General features: G+C 38.1%; 1 protein-coding gene across 4 annotated transcripts in view; it reads left to right on the top strand.

Annotated features, from left to right (window-relative positions):
* The window catches only part of Scaper (S-phase cyclin A associated protein in the ER), a 345,780-nt gene that overhangs the window by 22,022 nt on the left and 298,821 nt on the right, over positions 1-24,937 (top strand). For 3 of the 4 annotated variants that reach the window (XM_029543011.1, XM_021206319.2, XM_029543010.1), the window contains one exon: positions 22,561-22,661. In XM_029543011.1, the coding sequence (XP_029398871.1) occupies positions 22,561-22,661 (101 nt within the window). Of the gene's footprint in view, positions 1-11,855; positions 11,877-22,560; positions 22,662-24,937 lie in introns of those variants that run through there. The other variant, XM_029543012.1, reaches the window with a different exon arrangement.

Genomic DNA, 24,937 nt, shown 5'->3' with positions numbered 1-24,937 from the left:
TGGTCTTTCAAACTTTATATGACCCAGCACAGGGGAAGGCCAGGACCAAGTAGTGGGAGTGGGTGGGTAGGGCAGCAGGGTCGGGGTGGGGTATAGGGAACTTTCCAGATAGCATTTGAAATGTAAATAATGAAAGTAATAATAATAATAAAATGAAAAAAAAGAAAAAAATTAAAATACTTTTATAAAAAAAAGTGAATGTGTGAGCCTAAACGTGAGAGTGTGAGCCTAAAAGTGAGTGTTTGAGCCTAAAATGAGAGTGTGAGCCTAAAAGTAAGTTTGTAAGTCTAAAAGTGAGAGTGTGAGCCTAAATGTGAATGTGTGAGCCTAAAAGTGAGTGTGCGAGCCTAAAAGTGAGTGTGTGAGCCTAAATGTGAGTGTGTGAGCCTAAAAGTGAGATTGTGAGCCTAAAAGTAAGTTTGTGAGCCTAAAAGTGAGAGTGTGAGCCTAAAAGTGAAGAGTGTGATCCTAAAAGTGAGAATGTGAGCCTAAAAGTGAAGAGTATGAGCCTAAAAGTGAGAGTGTGAGCCTAAAAGTGAGCATATGAGACTGCATAATCACTAGGTCATACCTAAAGCTCAATCATGTGAACAGATTCTTTGATTTTTGTGATTTAAAATAACAATGTCTGACTGAAGAAATCAAATTTGTGAAATGCATTCTGTAAAGGAGGGAGATGGGCCAGTTGCAGGCACAGCTCTTGTGATGACTAAAACATTAGCTCCTCCCTCTAGTGCTGCTGTTTGAGGAAAATTCATTGTTGTAAGGAATTGTGGCTTTCATTTCTGGTTCTGTCACTCATATTTCCAAAGTTTTTGCAAGTTTAACAGTTATAAAGATTTGTTATGTAAGGTGTAGGTTAAGAGTGAAAAGGGGTTTGAGAAAGTTAGTGTGATGATTGTATATAACAGACTGTCAGTCTCATGCTGATAAGATCTTAAAATCATTTTCTCTTCTGCCTTTAGGACTTGTAAAATAATACAAATAGATACAATTTGGCAATTAGTCTAAGTACATGCTGTGTTATAATCTATAGTCTTTTTTGCTTTTTTTCTCTTTTATCATTATCAAAACTCTGCCATTTAATTTTGTATTTGGATAATATACTTATAAGATATAAAACTCAGATATTTCCCTGGTGTTTTATTTTTATTTCTTTTTATGTTTATGGGTGTTTTGCCTCATGTATGCAGGTGCTTGCAGAGGCCAGAAAAAGGCATCTGATCCACAGGAACTGGTGTTTGAGACAACTGTGAGCTGCCAAGTGGGTTCTAGGAATTGAACCCCAGTTCTCTGGAAGAACAGCTGGTGCTCCTAGCTACAGAAAAATCCCTAGCCCCATTCTCTTATTTTTCAGTTGATTTGCCCTGTATTTTGTTAAAGCATTGAAAGCTTTATATTCATTGGCAATTTTTGTGCCTTACGTGAGTATAATCATAGTTCAGTTTGGTGTTTCATTTGTTAAGTGTGTTATTAACACCTTTGTTTTGTAATTCACATGAGACTCCAGTAAAACCACACACACTCTAACCCTTACTCCCCCCTTTCTCTTGCTCCCTTACAGAGTGGGCCAAAAGGTGGGTTGAAGAGGCATCAGCTTTTGGCATTTATGCATTTAGTCTAGTGGTGGCCAGACCTCTATTTGTTCACAGTAATGTTTGAAGCGAATACTAAGACGATTTTGTTGGGACAATTGTAAATCTAAATTCACAAATAGGAAAATGATAGAATTTTCTCTGGATTGATAATTTGCCTTGATTATGGAATTCTGGAATGTGTTAAAGAGTTTTAAAGGGAAGAACACTGAGGACACATTTTCTTCCTTTCCATGTTTCCCATTTGAGTTTGCAGTGTGGGGAACAAAAAATAAATGTGTGGTAGGTTGTTGTTGGTGGGGTTGCCTACAGAGATTGTTGTTGCCTCTGTCTTAGAGAGTTTATGGCGCAACAGACTTGCTGCTGTAGCCCATGCCTACTCGAAGGATGCTTGAACAGTATGCTTCTGAACATTTGGCTAAGTGAATACTTGAAGAATTCTGGCAGGTTTGACCCGGGATCCAATGTGAAGTTGCATACTGACTGGAGATCACATTCAGTACCTGTGTAGAAACCATCATCTGTGCAATGATAAGGTTGAGGCCACTGACTTCAAATTGAGTCAGAGAAAAGAGCATTGAAGACATTATGTCCTGGGAGCACTTTTGTCGGCAGCTGACTATATCAGTTGAGATCCTAGAAGAGGGCTGACTGATAACCATGGTGGACCATCATTAATGTCTGGCAGACTTTGTAAGTAAATTGTTGTTGTTTCTGTAGGTACTCCTTAGTGCAGAGGATAGAAGTTTGTAAAAGAAAGAGATAAGAAGGGGAATTGTGGAGGATGAAGGAAAGAGAGAGCCAGTAAACAAGTTATGTTCTTTTCCACCATTTGTGCTAATAAGGAAGATGTCAATAGATGAGATTTAAAAACCAAATTTTTACAAATGTTAGTTACTATATATTTGATTATCTCACTCTATAACACACACACACACACACACACATATAATTATTGTATATTAGTTGAATAATTTATTAATTAACCTTTTTGATGATTTCATACATATCTGTAATACATGCTGGTCACTCTTTACCCACACATTCTAATATCTCGCTCCCATATTCCTCAGTACACCCTCCCTACCTGTTCAGAGATCAGTTAGCTACCTCCATAATAGTTACGCCACTGTTGCATAAGCGGGTGCATTCTGCCTGTCAAGTTTGTAGTTTGTGGGGTTCACAGCTGAGTAAGACCATTGATGCCTCTTTCCCCATAGCAGCCTGTATAGTAACTTCCTGTACTATGAAAACTAGCCATGAGGGAGAATCTTCCAGCTCAACTCCAGCTTGATTTCTTTATATTATGTAACCAAGATATGTGGTGTCTTCAGAAGGTACAGTTACCTGTCATCTTACCATCTAGTTCTGGTAATTGAATGTTGCTGAAAGAAATGTCATTCCAGTAATCAAATCCAACAAATTGAGGATTCAACTGAGTATTTATGGGCAAAAACAACAATTATTTTATGTTTATATCTCAATGAGTTGAGATTTCTCAATTCAGTAAGTTAAGACAAGTTTAAAATGTAAGTGGAGCTAGGCCTTCTACCAGAGACCTGTAATCCCTGGTAATCAAGAAGCAGAGGCAGGGGAATAATGCATTTAAGTCCTTTCTTGACTACAGAGTGAGTTTAAGGCTAGCCTGGGCATATTAGTGAGCACCTATCTCAAAGTAAAAAGTGGAAAAAGAAAAGAGAACTGGTGATGTAATTTCATGCTATGGTGGTCCCCTAGCATGTGTGCAGTGGTGAGTACAATTCTCTATTATATGTGCTTTTCTGGGCTGGGTTATTTTACTTAGGAAGATTGTTTCCAGTTTCGTTAATTTACTTGTGGAGTTTATAATTTCATTTTTCTTCATAGCTGAATGATACCCCATTTTGAAAATGTACCATATTGGCATTGTTCATTCATCTGTTGATGGACATCTTTGTTCATTCATCTGTTGATGGACATCTAAGCTATGCCCATTTCCTGTTTATTGTGAATAGTGTAGCAGTGACCATGTGTGACCACCTATTTCTTAGTAGTATACAGTCTTTTGGGTGTGGGTAAACGACCAGGAAACCTGTGTGTGTGTGTGTGTGTGTGTGTGTTTGTGTGTGTGGAGACAGAGCCCAGGAAGATTCCTGAGATTTGAACTCTGAAGATCAGCATTGGGGTGCAGCTCTGACTTACTATTCAGTACAATAAACTTACATACAGCTTTTCAGCCTATCAGGGTGCAGTTATGTAATTAAGGGCCAAAAAAGGCATTACACAGGTGGTCCTGCTGAATCTGATTCATTTGCCTATGACTCTCTAGGGGAGGGAGTTGATCACCTGGGAGGATTTCTGTGAAGGTAGGAATGGGGAGAGGTGGGGTTGAGGGGAGGAGAGAGGTGGGTTGTGGCCCTCACCCTGGCCTTGGGTCCTTTGTTCTGTTTCACTGGCCACCTTAGAGCAGAACTCCTTTAGCAGTTGCAAGAACCTATGGTGCTTTGCGCTCCATCCCACTTCTTCCTCACCAGATTTACTCCCACACCCTCACACTTGGGTACATGCACAAGAGTAGCATAGCTGAATCAAGTAGTAGATCTGCTAGTAACCTTCACACTGTTTCCATAATGGCTTTGCCAATTGCCTTATTGACTTACTCACACCAGTAGGAAATAACTGTCCTCTTTTCCTTACACTCCAGCATTTTCTGTCATTATATTCTTTTCTTTTAAAAAATCTTAACCATTCTTGGGGTCTAGAAAGATGGCTCAGTGGTTAAGAGCACAGACTGCTCTTCCAGAAGTCCTTAGTTCAATTCCCAGCAACCATATGGTGGCTCACAACCATCTGTAATGGAATCCAATCCTCTCTTCTGGTGTGTCTGAAGACAGCGACAGTGTTTTCATGAAAACATAAACTTTAACATTTAAGTATTTTTACTGGAGGAAGGGAGGGATAAGGGAAAGAAGAGGAGGGGACAATAACACATCAATACACTGATTTTGGGAACACTTGCAATTTATTTTATTCCTTCTCTTTGCAAACCCATTCCCTCTCCTCATCCACAACATAACTATAATGAGTACAATAGGTCTCCTCCCTCATTTGATCTTATACGTTTTTATCTACAATGTGCAGTACTATTTTATCACCTTGAACTTATTATATTGCCACTGTTTTCTCATCTTGATTTTAACTGTTAAAGATAAACAATTAAAAAGAAATTATCCACCTTGAAAACACAACCTTCCATCATTCATTTTAGCTACTAGAGAGTGTGCCCTGGAGTTAGTGAGGTTTAGTTTGTAGACTCATGAACATCTTGGCTGTTTTGTTGCTGTTTATCACACACACACACACACACACACACACACACACACACACACACACACACACACTCACATGACTATTCTTGTATGTATGTTCTTGTGTGCCTGAAGAAGGCTTTTCCTCTACTGCCTGGGATTTCTGGCTTCTCACTGAGGTACATCTTTAGCTTATCCAGATCATGCTAGCTGCTCTTTAAGGTGGTTGGCTTTTGTTCTCCACCCATGTCCCCTTATGATCCGCACACAGCACAGTCACCCTATAGCATGCCACATCATGTCATCCTTTCCTCAGAGCCTGGCAGCACCTTTCTGCTTTACTCTGAACAGTGGACAAATCCCTAACCAATCCCAGCTCACCTCTGATATGCCTTTCCAGCCCCTACTTACTCTTCTTTGAAAATACCTCTTTACTTTAAGGACTTTACCCCAGCATTTGAATCCTGTACCTTTAAGTCATCCTTTAAAATATCCCCTTAACAATGAGGCTACTCACACATTGAGCTGTTCACTCATTGATTTTTTTTCCCCCATCCTAGAACCAGTAACCTTTGCTACACAAGGCAATAAATACTCAGTGCATTACTTATTTTATTATATTTTCTAGTGTCATTTCCACACTAGAATATCAGCTCCATGAGACCAGAGTACTTTGCATGTGTTCACTGATGTGCCCCAAGCCATGAACAGTATTGCAACTGTCATTCCATGTCATTCTTTGTAGGGTGCTAAGACTACAGATTTTTATGTGTTAATTTTATATCTGGTTACATTGCTGGATGCAATAGTGGAAAAATTCAAGATATTAAAATGAAATTTAATAGAAACAATATCAAAAATGAAATAAACAGAAAAATTTAATAAAGAGACAGGAAGCAAAAAAAATGAGATAAAAATTTCAGCAATTCAACCAGAAATTCAGAGAAAAGTCTCACCAACATACTGTATGAAGTGGAAGAGAGAAAAACAAATCATACAGACCAAGGAGAAATATTGGATTAATCAAAGAAAATATCAAATCCAAAAGAATCCAGAAATAGAACATGAATGAATTCTGGGACACTTTTAAAAACCCAAGCCTGTCAATAATAGATTTTGGAGAACAAGAGACTCAGGTCAAAGGTACAGAAAATATTTCAACAAAATCATATAAAAACATGTCCCTTAATCCAAGAGATTAAGGTTCAAGAGTTAAAGAGAACACCAAACAGATGGTACCAGAAAAAGTCAACAAGTAAACAAAACTGCACATCTAGAAAAGCCAAAGCACTAATATGAAGCACATTAAAAAGTATATTAAAAGCTGCAAGAGAGAAAGATGAGGTCACTTTCAAAGACTGATGGTAAATGCTGTTTTTTTTTTTTTCTCTCCCCTACAGGATTTTTTATTAATTATTTGGGAATTACATACAATGAACCCTTTCTATTCCTCCCAGGTCCACCTTTCCACCTTTGTACCACCCCCTCCAAAAAAAAATCCAATTTTTATTGCCCCTATACTCATTAGATCATGGTTAAAATTATTAAAATCCCAGTGGCCAGCCTCTTAAAGAAAACTGTCCTGTCCCATGTCCACTCCTTACCCCCATTGGCCGCCAACTGTGAACAGCTACACTTTAGCATCTTTTATCACATTTATAGTGATTTCTATCTAGATTGTTGCTTCTTTGGGGGGGGGGTTCACAGAAGCTTTCCATGTCTCATTCTCAGTTCTGAGTCTACAGTCATTGATACCATTGCAAAAGAAGCTTCCTTGCCCATAGCAGCCAGCAGCAGCACAGATTTTATACTTCACATGGTTTCCATTGGTAATACTGATCGTGGATATCAGCACAGACTCCAGACATCAGCATGTCCTATAGTGGCAGCATGGACCACAGAAGTCTTTTGAGGAGACCCAATCCAGAAAATGAACAATTTGCCTTCATCTAAGACATATTGTTGCTCAGAGTGATCATGCAGTTGGGCATCGTGTCTAGGGGCAGGACCTGCTTGAGCTCCAGGCCACTGCATACTACCCCGCCCTTGGTGTCAGGTTCCTCACTGGCTCCCTGGGCACAACCATTGTGCTTGCAGGCATTTGGCAGCTCCATGCCACAGGCTGGGCTTGCATGTCGAGCACTTGTTTTGGCTTAGTGGGAAGTGACAGAATGAGGTGCCTTGGTGTATTAGTCAGGGTTCTCTAGAGTCACAGAACTTACAGATAGTCTCTATATAGTAAAGGAATTTATTGATGACTTACAGTCTGCAGTCCAAATCCCAACAATGGTTCAGTAGTACCTGTGAATGGAAGTCCAAGGATCTAGCAGTTGCTGAGTCCAGAGCAAAAAGAGCGAGAGCCAGACTCCCTTCTTCCAATGTCCTTATATGGTCCCCAGCAGAAGGTGTAGCCCAGATTAAAGGTGTGTGCCACCACACCTTTAATCCCAGATGATCTTGGACTCGGAGATCTCCCTGTCTTAATCTTCTGGATTCAATCACCACTGTGTCTCAAGATCTCCATACCAAGATCCAGATCAGAAACTTCTATCTCCCAGTCTCCAGATTAGGTTCACTGGTGAGCCTTCCAATTCTGAATTGTAGTTCATTTCAAATATAGTCAAGTTGACAACCAGGAATAGCCACTACACTTGGTAATGGCCCAATCTTCCCAGCCTCCTGAAGACCTTCTCTACCTGGCAAGGACATGTTCCTTTGTCCAGTGTGCATGCTGCTCCATTCTACCATCATTCTTTTTCCAGGTTCGTGAAACCACTCTTTAAAAGGATCTTCCCATAAGACCTTTTTTTTTAGTTGTCCAGAGATATTCTGAGGTCTGCAGGCTTGTCCTCCTCCACCTCTTCTCCTTTGAAAGCCTATGTATGTCTCTCAGTCTCCTCAGACTGGCTGTGATTCTGCTCTTGAAACACCTGCACACTGATGGGATTTGCTGAAGGAGGCAGAGGCAGGAGGATCACGAGTTTGAGGCCAGCCTGGGCTACACATTTTTACCACAGGGGCACATGTTCCACTATGTTCATACAGGCCTTATTTGTGATGGCCAAAAGCTGGAAACAACCTAGATGTTTCGCAACAGAAGAATAGACACAGAAAATGTGGTTCATTTACACAGTGGAATACTACTCAGCTATTAAGAAGGAGGATATCCTGAGTTTTGCCGGCAAATGGATGGAACTAGAAAATATCCTGAGTCAGGTAACTCAAACACTAGTTTTTCAATGGAGATAATGAAAACCAGAAAGGTTTAGACCAGTGTTCTGTAAGTTCTGAAAGTCCACAGATGCCAGTACAGATTTCTGTACCCATCAAAACTCTTTGATGTTCTCGAAGTAGAAAGAAGCACTTTATGTTGACAGCAACAGATCTAAGGAATTTATGACCTTAAACTAGTTCTACAGAGGAATCCAGGAGGAACACTTATGTTGGGAAGAGATGGTTAAACACTGCTAAGAAGGAATAAGGAACAAAAACAATTCCAGAACACTGAATCAATAGAGATGTAATAGCAAACAACAAAAGCAAAAATGATGGGCATATACACTATTTAATAACTCTTAATATTAACTGTCACTGGGGGTAGGCTTTGATGTTTTAAATTTTTGAGTGTGTTGTTTATTTCCTGTTTGTGGTTTGAGATGTGAACTCCCAGCCACTGCTGCAGCTTCCTCCTGCCTGGCAACTCTACTCTGCCATCATGGATTCTAACCTCTGGAACCATAAGCCCCAAATAAACTCCTTCCCTATAAGTTGGTCATGGTGTTTTATCAGAGCAATAGAAAACTAACTAATGTTAAAGTATAACTATTTCAAAATGTATATGCATTTAAGGCAGTGAGTGGTTTCTGAAAGCAGATGTAGGGAATAGTAGACATCAATATTAGAGAAAACTTTAATAAGTTTTTTTTTTTTACTCATGTGCCAAAGTAGGAATTCTTCCCCCTTTATCTATCTATCTATCTATCTATCTATCTATCTATCTATCTATCTATCTATCTATCTATCTATCTATCTATCTTATGTGCCAATCCCTGCTCCCTTTCTCATTCCTCTTTCACACAGTCCCTCTCTTCTTCCCCTGTCCTCTTCTCCTCTGAGAGGGTAGGGCTCCCCTGCCCTGGGTATTCCTTCACCCTGGCATATTCAACTCTCTGCAGGGCTAGGCACATCCTCTCCCACTGAGGCCAGACAAGGCAGCCCAATTTGGGAAATGAGATCCACAAACAAGCAACAACTTTAGAAGACAGCTCCCTGTTGTTGGTCCCTTACATGAAGACAGAGCTGCAACACTGCTACATATGTGCGGGGGGACCCTAGATCCAGCTCATGTATTGTCTTGATGTTCATGTTCAGTCTCATGTTCATGTCTCATGTTCAGTCTCTGAAACCCTCCAAGGATCCAGGTTAGTTGACTCTGTTTGTCTTACTGTGGTGTTTTTATCTCCTCAAGGGGTTCTCAACTCCTCCATAAGACACTCTGAACTCTGTCCAGTGTTTGGCTGTGGGTCTCTGCATGTGTTTCAGTCAGCTGCTGGGTAGAGCCTCTCAGTGGACAGTTATGCTATGAGCAAGCATAATAGAGTATCATTTATAGAGTCAGGGATTAGTGCTTGTTCATGGCTTGGGTCTTGGTTGGCCATTCCCTTAGTCTCTGCTCCATCTTTGTCCCTGCATTTCTGGTATACAGGACAACTTTAGGGTGGAAAGTTTTGTGGGTAGATTGGTGTCCTTATCCCTCCACTGGGGATTCTGCCTGGTTACAGGAGGTGGCTTTAGGTTATATCCCCACTGCTAGGAGTCCCAGCTAAAGTCATTTCCATAGACTCTTGGGATTCTCTCCCATCCCAGGTGTCTAGCAAGTCCTTGAGATGCTCTCTACCCTTCCATGATTGCCAGCTACTGATTTCAATTCATTCTCCTGGCCCTTTGGCTCTCTCTCCTTTCTCTCTCCACACTTGATCCTGAACCCTGCTCCCCCCATTCTCCTCTCCATCCTTTCTCCCACCTCATTCCCTCCCTCCACCTGCCTCCTATAACTATTTTAGTTCTTCTAAGTAAGATTTAATCATGCTCACTTGGGACTTACTTGTTGTTTAGCTTCTTTGGGTCTGTGTAGTGTAGTGTGGTTATCCTGTACTTTATGGCTAATATCCATTTATGAGTACATGCCATGCACACCCTTTTGAGTCTGAGTTACTTCACTCAAGATGTTATTTTTTAGTTCCATCCATTTGCCTTCAAAATTCTTGATGCTCTTATTTTTAATAGGCGAGTCGTATTCCATTGTGTAAATGAACTACATTTTTATATCTATTCTTTAGTTGAGGGGCATTTGGGTTGCTTTCAGTTTCTGGCTATTATTAATAAAGCTGCTATGAACACAGTGGAGCATGTGTCCTTGTGGTATGGTGGAGCATCTTTTTGGTATATGCCCAAGAGGTATATAGCTAGGTCTTCAGGTAGAACTATTGCGAATTTTCTGAGAAACCACCAGGTTGATTTCTAGAGAGGTTGTACGAGTTTGCACTCCTACCAGCAATGGAGGAGTGTTCCCCTTGCTCCACATTTCTGCCAGCATGTGCTGTCACTTGAGTTTTTGTAGAATAGGAATTCTTAACTTGGGGTTGCTAGACTCATGTATGTATTATAAAATTATTTTGTAGAGGTCTTAAAGATGATTATGACCTGAAAATAGGCTGTAGATCTGGGTCAGTGTCTATTCCAGTTAAAACTTGGGGTCCTAACATAGATGAGAAAGGATCATGAAGACCTTTAGGTCCTAAACAACTGTGCTTATTTGTCTTAGAAGAGCTCTTTTTTATGACTATAGAGTTAAAAAAAATAACCCTGGAGTTTTATCTAATAACAATATCAGTGTAGAGCCTTTAGATTAGCTCTATTCACAGAACAGGATGACAAAAAGCCTTGCCAATTTTAAAGAGACAGGTTGCAGTGGGGGAAAGGCATATGAGACTGAAAAACCTTGGAACTAGCATGGAAATTTGATCTATTACAGGCTTGCTTGAGTTAGTCAGGAACTAGGTGTTCTTCTTTGCCAGAGGCATTTAGCTTTGGGGGCAGATAAAGGAAGTAATGACTTTCTCTGAAAAACAGAAATCTGCCTCACAAGATTTCTGAGGAATGCTGAATTCAGGTCGCAAGCTTTCTGTTTACCCTGTCAGTTTCCATCCTGAGATGAGCTCAGGCTGTCATTTAGAACATTATTAGCAGCACTGCTATTTTGGGGGCCTGTTTTCAGCCTAACAGCACCCATATAGGAGGAGTGAACCAACTGTACTCTGACCTCCCCATACAATGCATGCATATATGTATATATATATATGTATTATATATACATGCACATATGCTCAGTAAATGTAAAATAATACTGGATAAATGTGGCAGCTTAAATTTTTCAGGAAAAAGGGATATGATTGATAATACAAAAATGGGACAGAATGTGAAATATAATAATTAATAATAACATGTTAATGTCATCTTTTTTTGTTTGTTTTTCAAGACAGGGTTTCTCTGTGTAGTCCTGGCTGTCCTGGAACTCACTTTGTAGACCAGGCTGGCCTCGAACTCAGAAATCTGCCTGCCTCTGCCTCCCGAGTGCTGGGGTTAAAGGCGTGCGCCACCATGCCCGGCTAATGTCATCTTATAGATCATAGTCTCCAGCACTCCTATGTACTGATGAAGGACTGTAAAATTGTTAACAGCTCTGAAATTAATAGTGAGTCAACAGCAGGCCTGAGGACTAGCACTGAAGTGGATATCTGTCTACTCAGCAACTATCTATTGAGTATTCTAACATTTATTTCCAATATTATTTATTTTTAATATCATTTACTTTTTTTTTTTGACAGTGTCACTAACCCTCAGTTGCCCTGACTGTCCTGAAATTTGCCATATAGCCAGGTTGGCCTTACTCATAGGGTCCACCTGTCTCTGTTTTCTGCGTGCAGTGATTAAGGTGTGTGCCACCCTCCCTGACTCAACGTTTACGTATTCCATAAACATTTATTCTTGATGCTGCTTATAGGATCTGAAGAAAGTATAACTCCAATTAAATTACCCCTATATTACCTTCAACCCATATTGATTCAAACACCACAGGTTTTCTTTTTTATTTATGTGCAGGCTTTGCTAAAGAAGACTAGCCATGTTTTCCATTTTTATATTGTTTCTATGGATATGATCTTTTGCTACACTTTTTGGTGAAAGGTTCATATTTTTTTTTTTTGTCCCTTCAAATTTTTCTGAATAGAAAGTTCTTGTTCTCAGACCACTCCATACTATAAGAGTGTAATTCTAATAATCTCATCATTCCCTGCATTACTCAAGTTCAGATTTGCCTTTTTGGGAAAATCAGTATTTATCTGACAGACTAGTTTCTGCCTCTTCATGCACTGTACTGCAATGAAGGGAAAGGTTTTTCTGAAAAACACTTTTATTGTAGTAACTTAGAAAATGTGACATATTAATATAAGTTAAGTAGTTTAAAATAGAAAATACTTATTTACATGGCATTTAGGAGTTTTCAACATGTATTAATATTTGTTATTATATTTGATAATGTTTTTAAGAGTGGTCATTTCTGGTTTTTGTTCCCAGGAAATTTTGTGTATGTGAAATCTGTTGTTTTCTAAAAGGAAAACAGACTTTCCTATTTGTATGACTTTGGATAAAAGTCAATAACATTATTTAACTTTAATTTTTAGATGAGCAGTTAGTCTACATGAGGTCTGAGGATGTTTCATCTTTATATAAACTTATCTAGGTGAAATATTTGTTATTTGGGAAACTATTTCAGGCAAAATAAATGCCCTAAGCAATCATTATAGGTAAACATTGATGAATTTGAGTTTGAGTGTGTTGATTGGCCATTATTTCATTTTCATGGGCATTTGGTCTTTACATGTTCTTAATAGGTGTATTCAGTTTTTGTTACTATAATGAAATACCATAGATGAGAAATGTTTATAGAGAAAAAGGGCAATTTAACTCACAGTTCTAAAGATTTGGAATCAGTTCAATTCTGTTGTATAACCTTTTGTATCACATATCTGTGTCTCTCGTCATGGCAGCAGTGTGTGTGTGTGTGTGTGTGTGTGTGTGTGTGTGTGTGTGTGTGTAAGGAGTCTCATCTCAGAACTAGAACCTAGTAGAGAGACTGGAATCCACATCCTCATTTTTTAAAGTTCGAGCACCTTTCTTACTACCACCCTGGGGATCACTCATTCTACATTAGGGGCACACTTTAAATTGGCAACACTACAGTAGTGGGAAATTCTGTAAGAAAAACATCTGGGAAGACAACTTGCTGTGAGTTTAAGAGTGGTTGGCAATTACAATAAAATATTTCTGTGTTATTACCTAGACAACGGCAGCTTTAGTTTGCTCACAGAAGTGCTGGTAGTGATAAAATTATGGGAGAATTGCTTTCATTAGCAGATTTTTATTTCTTGTTTTTTTTTTTCTCCTTAGGAGTTTGATAAATAGATTTATGTGTCATTCTAGGTTGTTATATTGAAAATTAAGAAAAAATACTTGAAAGAAGAGCATGGTTATGAGATAGTTTTGAAAACTAAAATTATTTACCTATCATTTTGCTTTTTGCTGATTTCCTTTTTGAACTATGGTTTTAGTACTATCCTTTCTGAAACTAAGGAGGTGTATTACAAAGCAGTGCATCTTAAACCTCATGCTCATCAGCCAGGTGATGGTTGGCACACACCTTAATTCCAGTACTGGGGAGGTAGTGGCAGATGGATCTTTAAGACTTGGAGGGCAGCCTGGTCTACAAATTGAATTCCAGGACAGACAGAGAAACCCTGTCTTGAAAAACAAACAAAACCAAAAATAAACTAAAAAATCTTCATGCTTATTTTGCTGAAGCACCTCTCTAGAAAGTTCTCTTTTGGCACTGATTTCTAGTAATGGATATTTCTACCTCTTCATCAGCACTGACAACCACTGTGCTCATTCCTATAGCTCAAGTGGAGGGCTATATTGATGTTTTTCGGACCCAGGGGCCTGTGCACCAGTATTGTGTGTCTGGAGGACAAAGGATGGCGTCAACCATCCTGCTTTCTGTGCCAGTAACTCAAATTAATTATGAACCAATCGAATCTGTCGCAGCCAATTGGTAAACTAATTAGTAATTTTAGCTGTATTTCTGTATGTAGTTATCTGAATGCCTGTAACATTGCTTTCAGAGCCACTTTTGTTCTGTTTCATCTTGCTTGACAAAATGGCCTTCATAGCTTCAGGGAGAAAGATGTGCATCAGTGACTGCGAGGCCGCTCTGGCAGCTCCTCTAGTCTGTTTGTATTCGTTCATTTGCAAACATGACTCAGGTTACAGTTGCATGCTACCATTCTGATCATTTTTGATAACATTGAGCTAAACATTCCTTAAAATATGCTGTCTAACCATCAAATGTACTTTTCTCTCTGCCAACTAGTATCAGAAATATTGTTGCTATGGTCTTGTCATGGACTTTTTTTTTTTTCTAGCAAAAGGGAAATCAGTTGAAAATTTCCAAAATAAATCATGCAAAATTAAATCTTTCTGTGCCCTAATGTAGGTAGTTTTAAGTAGAATGAATTTAATTAGACAATTTGAATTATATTAGTAGAATTGAAAGAAGGAAGCCAACTAACTCTTTTAATTTGTCCCTTTCCTGATTGTAAAAGACTTTTCATTACCAGTAATTTGGCACCAAGTACTTCCTACCTTTGAAAGGAAATAAACAATACTTCTCTGTTCAGAAGTCTTGTAAAGTAGAATATACCTTTTATGGCTATTCAGGGTGGCACTTTATTTCATTTGTAAATAACTTGACAAATTTATTAATACTGGGTCTGATTTATGAAATGTATCTCTATGCACACTTTTAAGATATTTGCTTTGGATTCTACAAAGTTAATCTAAACTTAGATATGGAAAAAATTTTGCATTTTTTTAATACTGCTTGAGCCTATTGGAAAGTCTTCATAGTAAACAGAGACTGATAATTTTTAAAAGATTTTAAAAAATGTTTTTATGTTCATGTATGTTTGTCTGCATGTACATTGTGCAACATATGCATGTCTGGTGCTGATAAAGGCCAGAAGAAGCCTTGGGTTTCTTGGAACTGGAGTTACAAATGGTTGTGAGCTGCCATGTGGGTGTTGGTAGCTGAATTTTAGTTCTCCGAAGAACAGTAACTACCTGGTGAGCCACCTCTAGAGCTTTGTGACTGACATTTCTTATAGGGAGAATATTGTAGGATAGTAAAGTGGATATAATTTACATTTCTTGTCTTATGCATTTAAATGACAGCTTTGGCTGGTGAAACAATATTTACATATTTAGTTATACTTTATTAGTTCTTAACAGGGGAATAGGGTATAGTTAGTGACCTATGCTTTACATTCATTTTTTACTCAAAGTAAAATTTGAGATTTAGATGCATAATGAACTTACTGCAAAAGATTAGTTTTATGAGATGTATAGAATATATTGTCAAAGTAGTGTTAAGTGTTGATTACCTAAAGAAGAAAACTAGGGCCTGGGGAGATGGCTGAGCGAGTAAGTGTGCAAACCCAGGGACCCAAGTTACCATTGTCAGCATCCATATAGAAAGCCAGACTTGGCAACATTCGTTTGTAATACCAGTGCTGGGAAGCAGAGGCAAGAGGGTCCCTGGTTCCTGCTGGCTGGCCCATGTATCCAGTCAGTGAGCTTCAGTTCCAGTGAGAGATCCTGCATCAGAAAATAAGATGGAGTGAGCTGGGGAGATGGCTTAGTGGGTAAGAGCATGTCTTAGTTACTGTTCTATTGCTGTGAAGATACACCATGACTAAGGCAACCTATAAAATAAATCACTAATTGGGAACTTGTTTATATATTAAGTCTATCCATGATTGTCATGGCAGCAGATAGGCAGACATGGAGCTGGAGCAGTAGCATAGAACTTTCATGAGATCTCCACAAAGAAGAGACAGAGGGAGGGAGAGAAGGAGGGAGGGAGGGAAGGAAGGAGGGAGGGAGGAAGGGAAGGATGGGGGTTGGGGGGAGAGAGACAGAGACAGAGAGACAGACAGAGACAGAGACAAACAGACTGGGCCTATTATGGGCTTTTGAAACTGCAAAGCCCACTCCCACCTATACTTCCTCCAAAGCCTTACCTCCTAGTCCTTCCCAAACAGTCTACTGATTGGGAAAGAAACATTCAAATTTGTTACCTGGGGGGTGGGGTGGGGACATTCTTATTCAAATCACCACAGAGTGCTTTCTTTTCAAGCAGGGGGGCCTAAATTTGAATCCCTAGCACCTGGGCATGGCTAGGCATAGTTGTAACCCCAGTATTGGTAGGCAAAGAGAGGCATCTCCTGAAAGGTTTCTGGTTAGTTATCCTAGCTGAAACAGTGAGCTTCTAGGTTAGCAAGATACTTGATTTGTATTTATATGTATACATGTATTTGTATACCCACACATGCATGTGCACATACATACAGGCATGTGCCCATTGTGACTGCCATTGTTCTAGTTAATACATCAGTTTCTAAGAGAGATTGTTTGACAGCATAATTCCTAGCATTCTGGCTCCTACAGTATTTCTGGCTCCTCTTCTGTCATGTTCCTTCAGCCGTAGATGCAGTAGATATGATATAGATGTATCTCTTGAGGCTGTCCTCTCAGTGATCTATTGACCTCTGCACTGGTCCAGGGACAGTTTTTGGGTTTTGGGTTTTGTTTTTGTTTTTTGTTTTTGTTTTTATTTTTTTGAGATGGTCTTCCTTTGCTGTAAATAAAGGCTTCTTTGATGAGGCTTGTATATTGGTACAGTGATAGGATTCAGAACAGTGGCTCTCAACTTGTAAGTCATTATTCCTTTGGGGCTCTTATACCAAATATCCTGCATCTCAGATATTTACATTATAACTCATAAAGTAGCAAAATTACAGTTATGATGTAGCAATGAAGTAATTTTATTGTTAGGGGTCGCCACAACATGAAGATCTGTATTAAAGGGTTGGAGCATTAGGAAGGTTGAGAGCCTCTAGTTTAGAGTCTAACAGTTTTAGGCTCACAGCAAAAGTTAGAGGACAGTTCAGAAGCATATACTTCCTGTCCTGGTAATCTATACAACATAGTAAGTTATTTCTAATAATGCTGATTTTTCACTAGTAGAAAAAATTCTTAAAATGAAAAGAAAAAAGAAAAAAAGCAGAAAAATCAAGTTTTGATACATGAAAAGGTTTAACAGAGATAGATAATTGGAGATTTATCTACAGGTAGTTCATGAGAACTGGCTGATTTCCAAAATCACTAACCACACTTTGAAGTCCTCTATTATGAAGAGCTTCATTTGGGGTAAGGGACATGACTCTCCTCAGACAGAATTTTAGTATTTTTTTTTTCCTGCACACTGTTATTCTTTTTGAGATTCTCCTGAGATATATACTGACAAAAGCAATTTCTGCTAAATTTACTGATCTTCTATGGCATGGTTCAGTGTTGTTTTGGATACTTTTAAGTACATTCTCATGCAGAAACAACACTGGTCATGGAATAGTACCAAAACTAAATTGGTTTAGCCTCTGTGCACATTGTTGAACCAGTGAGAAAGCCCCTGTTTCTTTAGGCAAGTGTAGCTTAACTAAGAGCTCCTAGAATATCATCAGTTGCAAGGAGTGTTGTACACAGACGACTATCCATTTTAAACTATTTGTTTTTGTTGCTGTTGTGAATATATCACATGGGCTATCTCTTCCTCAGAGTTCTACTTATTCCCCACCCCCTTATTTGCATAGTCTTTTAAAAATGAGAATTGTAATTTTCCAAGGGTTTAGGTTTTAGGATTTCAACATTTGGTATTTTAATTCCTCAGGAATATTATATTCAGAATTGCATCTTTCAGAAGTAGGATCAGTATTAGAACATCTTCTAGAGACAGGAGCGCAGGGGGTACTGGTTAGTTCATGTTGTTGTTGCACCTATAGGGTTGCAGCCCCCTTCAGCTCCTTGGGTACTTTCTCTAGCTCCTCCATTGGGGGCCCTGTGTTCCATCCAATAGCTGACTGTGAGCATCCACTTCTGTGTTTGCCAGGCACTGGCATAGCCTCACAAAAGGCCACTATATCAGGGTCCCTTCAGCAGAATCTTGCTGGCATGTGCAATAGTATCTGGGTTTGGTGGCTGATGATGGAATGGATCCCCGGATGGGGTAGTCTCTGGATAGTCCATCCTTTCATCTTAGCTCTAAATTTTGTCTCTGTACCTATATCCTTTCATGGGTATTTTGTTCCTTATTCTAAGGAGGAATGAAGAATCCACACGATGGTCATCCTTCTTGGTTTTCTTGTGTTTTGCAAAATGTATCTTGGATATTCTAAGTTTCTGGGCTAATATCTGTTTATCAGTGAGTGCATATCTAGTGACTTCTTTTGTGATTGGGTTACCTCACTAAGGATGATATCCTCCAGATACATCCATTTGCCCAAGGATTTCATAAATTCATTGTTTTTAATAGCTGAGTAGTACTCCATTGTATCAATGTACCACATTTTCTGTATCCATTCCTCTATTGAGGGACATCTGGGTTCTTTCCAGCTTCTGGCTATTATAAATAAGGCTGCTATGAACATAGTGGAGCATGTGTCCTTATTACCAGTTGGAAGATCTTCTGGGTATATGACCAGAAGAGGTATTACTGGATCCTCCGGTAGTACTATGTCCAATTTTCTGAGGAACTGCTAGACTGATTTCCAGAGTGATTGTACAAGCTTGCAATCCCACCAGCAATGGAGGAGTGTTCCTCTTTCTCCACACCCTCGCCAGCATCTGCTGTCACCTGAATTTTTAATCTTAGCCATTCTGACTGGAGTGAGATAGAATCTCAGGGTTGTTTTGATTTGCATTTCCCTGATGACTAAGGATGTTGAACATTTTTTCAGGTGTTTCTCAGCCATTCGGTATTCCTCAGTTGAGAATTCTTTGTTTAGCTCTCTACCCCATTTTTTAATGGGGTTATTTGAATTTCTGGAGTCCAGCTTCTTGAGCTCTTTGTATATATTGGATATTAGTCCTCTATCAGATTTAGGATTGGTAAAAATCCTTTCCCAATCTGTTGNTGGCCTTTTTGTCTTGTTGACAGTATCTTTTGCCTTACAGAAGCTTTGCAATTTTATGAGGTCCCATTTGTCAATTCTTGATTTTATAGCACAAGCCATTGCTGTTCTGTTTAGAAATTTTTTCCCTGTGCCCATTTCTTCGAGGCTTTTCCCTACTTTCTCCTCTATCAATTTCAGTGTCTCTGGTTTTATGTGGAGGTCTTTGATCCACTTAAACTTGAGCTGTGTACAAGGAAATAAGAATCAATTCTCATTCTTCTACATGATAACTGCCAGTTGTGCCAGCACCATTTGTTGAAAATGCTGTCTTTTTTCCACCGGATGGTTTTAGCTCCCTTGTCAAAAATCAAGTGACCATAGGTTGTATTCATTTCTCAATCTTCCATTCTATTCCATTGATCTACATGTCTGTCGCTGTACCAGTACCATGCAATTTTTATCACAATTGCTCTGTAGTACAGCTTAAGGTCAGGCATGTAGCAGAAGATGGACTAATTGGCCATCATTGGGAAGAGAGGCCCCTTGGTCTTGCAAACTTTATATGACCCAGCACAGGGAAATGCCAGGGCCAAGAAGTGGGAGTGGGTGGGTAGGGGAGCAGCGGCGGGGGGAGGGTATAGGGAACTTTCGGGATAGCATTTGAAATGTAAATAAAGACAATATCTAATAAAAAAAGAGAACTGACATCTTCTTTTTTAAAAAATATTTTCTTTATTTATATTTCAAATATTATTCCTTTCCTAGTTTCCCCTCTGAAAATTTCCTATCCTTTCTCCCCTCCCCCAACCCCCTGCTCCACAACCCACCCACTCCCACTTCCTGGCCCTGGCATTCCCCTATACTGGGGCATAGAACCTTCACAGGACCTAGGGCTTATCCTCTCATTGATGACTGACTAGACCATTCTGTGCTACATATGCATCCATGAGTCCCACCATATGTTTTCTTTGATTGGTGGTTTAGTCCCAGGGTTCTCTGGGAGTACTGGTTGGTTCATATTGTTCCTTCTATGGGGCTGCAAACTCCTTCTGCTCCTTGCATACTTTCTTTATCTCCTTCATTAGGGAACCTGTGCTCAGTCCAGTGGATGGCTGTGAGCATCCACTTCGGTATTTGTCAGGTACTGGCAGAACCTCTCAGGGGATAACTATATCAGGCTCATGTCAGCAAGCTCTTGTTGGTATCAGCAATAGTATCTGGGTTGCGTGGTTGTATATGGGATTGATCTGCAGGTGGGGCAGTCTCTGGATGGTCATTCCTTCAATCTCTGCTCTGAACTTTAAGAACTGGCATCTTAAGACTATTAATTCTTTCTTGTCCACAAAAATAGAAAAGTTCCATCCCCTTTTTTAAACCTTTTAAATTTGCATTCTGTTATTTTCCTTATAGGTCTTTATGTATTTTATTGGATTTGTATCTATAAATATCCCATAGTTTTTGGATCTAACTGTAATGGTATTATTTATTTATGTATCTTGTATTTGTTATGAATACATTTGTTATGTACTTACATTTTGCTACTTATAGTGAATCGATTTTTACAGATAGGCCAATTAATAGTCGTCAACTTATTGTTTATTTTGTGTGTATTTGTAGTAATAACATCAAAATCTATTGAATTTTTAGTATATAATGCAGTTAGACCACACACACATACACACGAACACACACAGACACACACACACACACACACACACACACACACACACACACTTGTATCTTTTGTCCTATAGTCTACCCATGTCTGCTTCTTGTCCATGATAACCTTAATTCTGTTTCTGTGTATTATGCTAGTTTTCCTCTACACAATATACTGCTTTTTCCTTTCATTTAGCTTATTTTGCTTAGCATTAATGCCTTTTAGGTTATTCTATGTTGTTGTGAGTTTAGTGTTTTTAGTTGTTAGAACTTGCAATATATGCTTATGAACACTTTTACTTTCACATAATAGTATTCTAGTTTATAGTAGTCCTTATAATAACAATAATTTTAATTCTCCCTCATATATAACTTTGTTTTAATACATAATAGCACATAGGAACAGGCTGGAGAGATTGCTCAGTGATTAAGAGTAATGGCTGCTCTTCCAGAGGACCCGAGTTCAATCCCTAAATCTCTATGGGGGCTAATAACTGTAACTCCAGGTATTCCAATGTCCTCTTCGAGGTATCATTCACACCTGTGATGCACAGACATGCATACAGGCAAAACACTCATACATCCGTCATAATAAATAAAAACAATAATCTTTTGAAAAGAATGCACAAGTATATGTAATAGAATAAATGTTGATTTTTTTTTATTTTAAAAAACCAACTCTATAAGAATTTCTTTTTGCTTTTAAATCTTTGACATATTGTTCCTTTCTTTATGTACGAATATGCATTTGACTAATATTACTTTCTTTGTAAATATTTGGGTTGCTTGTGTGTATGTGTGTTTTAAAATTTCTAATAGTAAGTCTATTTAAATAAAATTTTCTAGACAGAATGTGTAATTAAAGCCAGTTCTCCCACTGAAGATAAGAGACTAGCAGAATTGTAGTAAATTTTCAGAAAGCTTTAGAATAGTGAAAGATTCTTATGAACTAAGCAGTTATAAGGGGCTTGACCCAGAAAATAGGTAACTCAGGAGAACATTTCAGAATAATTTATTTGTTAAAGAAGATATTGTGGTAGAAATTAGAAATAAAAATTTGAATTAATAAAAATAATATGTGTGGGATAGAGACTGAGTTATATGTAATAGGAACTTTTTAGAATTAAAGGACAAGGCTGGTGAGTTGGCTCAGAAGGTATTGGTACTTGCTACCCATGCCTGGGAACCCAATTTTGATTTCCTGGAACTCTCATGTAAAAGTGAAGGTGGAAGGACAGAAGGAAAGTTCCTCAATCCAATAATGGGTATGTTTGAGAAATCTGAACAAAAGTCATATTTAATGGTGTAAAGCTGAAAATTTTTCTCTCTAAGGAATCAGAAGTTATGGCTCCTTTGGTCACTTGTACTCAGTGTTATACTAGAAGCACTGGTTACCGGGAGGGAGACTGGGGTGGGGCTCTGGAGGGTACACCAAGGAACTTTCAGATTAGTGTTGTATTTTTTTCATGTGTAATGGTTGTAAGGTCTTTGCAGTTATTTATATGTGTGTGTGTTTGGTGGTGGTCACATGACTTTTTTCTTTTAACACTATGTGTATTATGTACTTTTCTGTATAGAAACTGCACAATAAAAGAATTAAATGATTGCTAGTTAATAAGACCTTGAAAAGATGTATTAGTGTCATTTCTTGATATTTAAGCTCTGGATTCAAATTATGTTACATTATCTTACCAACAGAATGAAAAACAAGCAACAATTCCAAAAGAACAAAAACATTAGATCAGTAGACTATGTATCTTCTTTAATGAATGTAAAGTAAATGTAAAAAATATTAACGTGAAAGCTCTTTGCTTTGATAATTTTTCCTAAAGTTCTTCCCCCCCCCACAGAATTTTTTTCACATAATAGTAGTTAATGTTTTGTTATTTAAATTAGGAGGTGTTAATGATGCTGGATTACTATGTGAGAGATTTCAAAGCATTGATTGACTGGATTCAACTTCAGGAAAAGTTAGAGAAGACAGATGCTCAAAGCAGGTAATAAACTCTGGTATTTATATTGGTAGTAACCCTAGTTTCGGTAGCAGGCTTTGAAATTGACAGTAGATAGTGGATTTCGTACCAGGTTGATTTGAAACCTATAACAATCTAATATTTCTCATTTGGTTCAGTAACAAATTATTAATTATTATTTATGCCCTTGCTAGTACAAGTCATATTTTTTAGTACAGAAATTAAATTGCTACATTTGACACATAGATTTTGTTATCTAATAATATAACAAAATGGAACTTATACATAATGCTGCATATGGATGATATGGTTTTTGAAGGGTAGAACATTGGCCTTGAAGACAAAAACAACAGATCAAACAGTTATGTAAGTGTAGGGAATACTTAAAGTAAACACAGTCTCTGGGAAGGTATAGTTTCTCAACATGGCAGGCAGTGAGGAAATTGATTGGTTTTTAGTTTCTCTAGATACATTTGCTTGCTACTAGAATACTACATCAGTACTTCATTTGTTATAATTTTAGACATATAGACAGCCTAATTATATGCTAATTATTATACTATAGTAAACTATTTAGTATTCTCTTCATATCACTTTAGGTTATTGTTTTTCATTTTATAGACTAAAGGTACTTTAAGTGCATGAGAATACTTGAGACATTTATTCTTTAAGTCAAATTTAATAAAAATGTACATTCTATCTACATAAATTCCTTAAAAATTACTGGTGGCGCCAGGCGTGGTGGCTCACGCCTTTAATCCCAGCGCTTGTGATTCAGAGGCAGGCAGATTTCTGAGTTCGAGGCCAGCCTGGTCTATAAAGTGAGTTCCAGGACAGCCAGGGCTATACAGAGAAACCCTGTCTCAAAAAACAAAAACAAACAAACAAAAAAATTACTGGTGACAGGTAGGAAATGAAAAGAGAGAAATGTGTATCAAAACTCTTACCATTATTGTTCATAAGCTGTTCAAATTGTGATACTGTTTATTCTAGCATTCAGCAGCTTTCTTAGCCTAAATTAAATTACCAGTTGAACAGGACAGGATATGAGTTATGTTCAAGTCCCAATATTTATGTGTGTATGTGTATGTTTGTGTGTGTGTTGTTTGAGTGGATGCAAGTATTTGTGCATGTGAATTTTGATGTGTATATACAGAGGCTAGAAGTTGGTATTGGGTGTCTTACTTTATCATTTTCTACCATATTTTTTGAGAAAGGTCTCTCATTGAACCTGGAGCTTATCAGGCTTAGCTAGAGTGGCTTGCCAGAAAACACCAGGGATCTGCCTGTCTCTGTTCCTTCTGGTCTGGGATTATGGATGCACACCACTGTACTGGGCTTCTTTCACAGGGATACTGGGGATCCAGATTTAGGTCTTCATGTTTGTGTGACAGTCACTTTACCCACTGAGTTATTTTCTCAACACTCAGTGCATCTTTTGGTTTTTTCAAGACAGAATTTCTCCATATAACAGCCCTTGTTGTCCTGGAACTTGCTTTGTATACCAGGCTGGCCTCAAATTAGATCTACCTGTTTTTGTTTCTCCAGTGCTGAGATTAAAGTTGTGCATCACCATGCCAAGCACACACATTGGCATTTACATTAACTAGTTACCATCATGTTTTCTCTTTGCCTTAAGAAGAGCTCTGGCATATGGAAAACAACCTTAAATTTTCTGTTGATGGCATTAGTCTTTATTAGCATATTCTTCAAGTCATGCTTGACTTGGGGTTTAAAGATTAGGAATGAAAAAAAATATATATAATTTAGTAAAATACTGATAAGCATTTATATAGCTATATTTTAAATAAAAGCTTTGAGATAAAAGTAGAAATTACCAAATAATATTTTGGCTTACTAGATTTAACAAGAATAAGCTTGTAGGTAAATTTAGAATATAAAGCATTCTAATAACAGCACTAATAATGCATATATAGTCATATGTCATGATAATAGCAGCAATATACTTCCTTAAATCATTTGGAAAACGACACAAATTCTAATAGAAACAGTGAGCCAAGCATACCAATATGTAAACTTCCAAAGAAAAAAATCAAATGGCAATAACATGTTATTCTTACTAGTTATATTAACAAAATCACACAATTAAAAACAGAAAACAAAGACCATGCAACCATTTTGCTGAATTTTTTTTTTAATAAAAGATACCAAATGTTGGCATAGTTGGTGGGAATAGACCCCTTCCTCTGATAGGGCTATAACTTCTTTCAGAAAGATGATTTGGTTATAACTTAATCAAATTTTTGGGTTTTTGATTACCATTTTGTCTGAATTTGTTT

Source organism: Mus pahari, chromosome 10 (genome assembly GCF_900095145.1).
Source record: "Mus pahari chromosome 10, PAHARI_EIJ_v1.1, whole genome shotgun sequence".
NCBI classification, from domain to species: domain Eukaryota; kingdom Metazoa; phylum Chordata; class Mammalia; order Rodentia; family Muridae; genus Mus; species Mus pahari.
The sequence above is the reverse complement of the archived record's forward strand: the minus strand, read 5'-3'. Positions and strand labels throughout refer to the sequence as shown.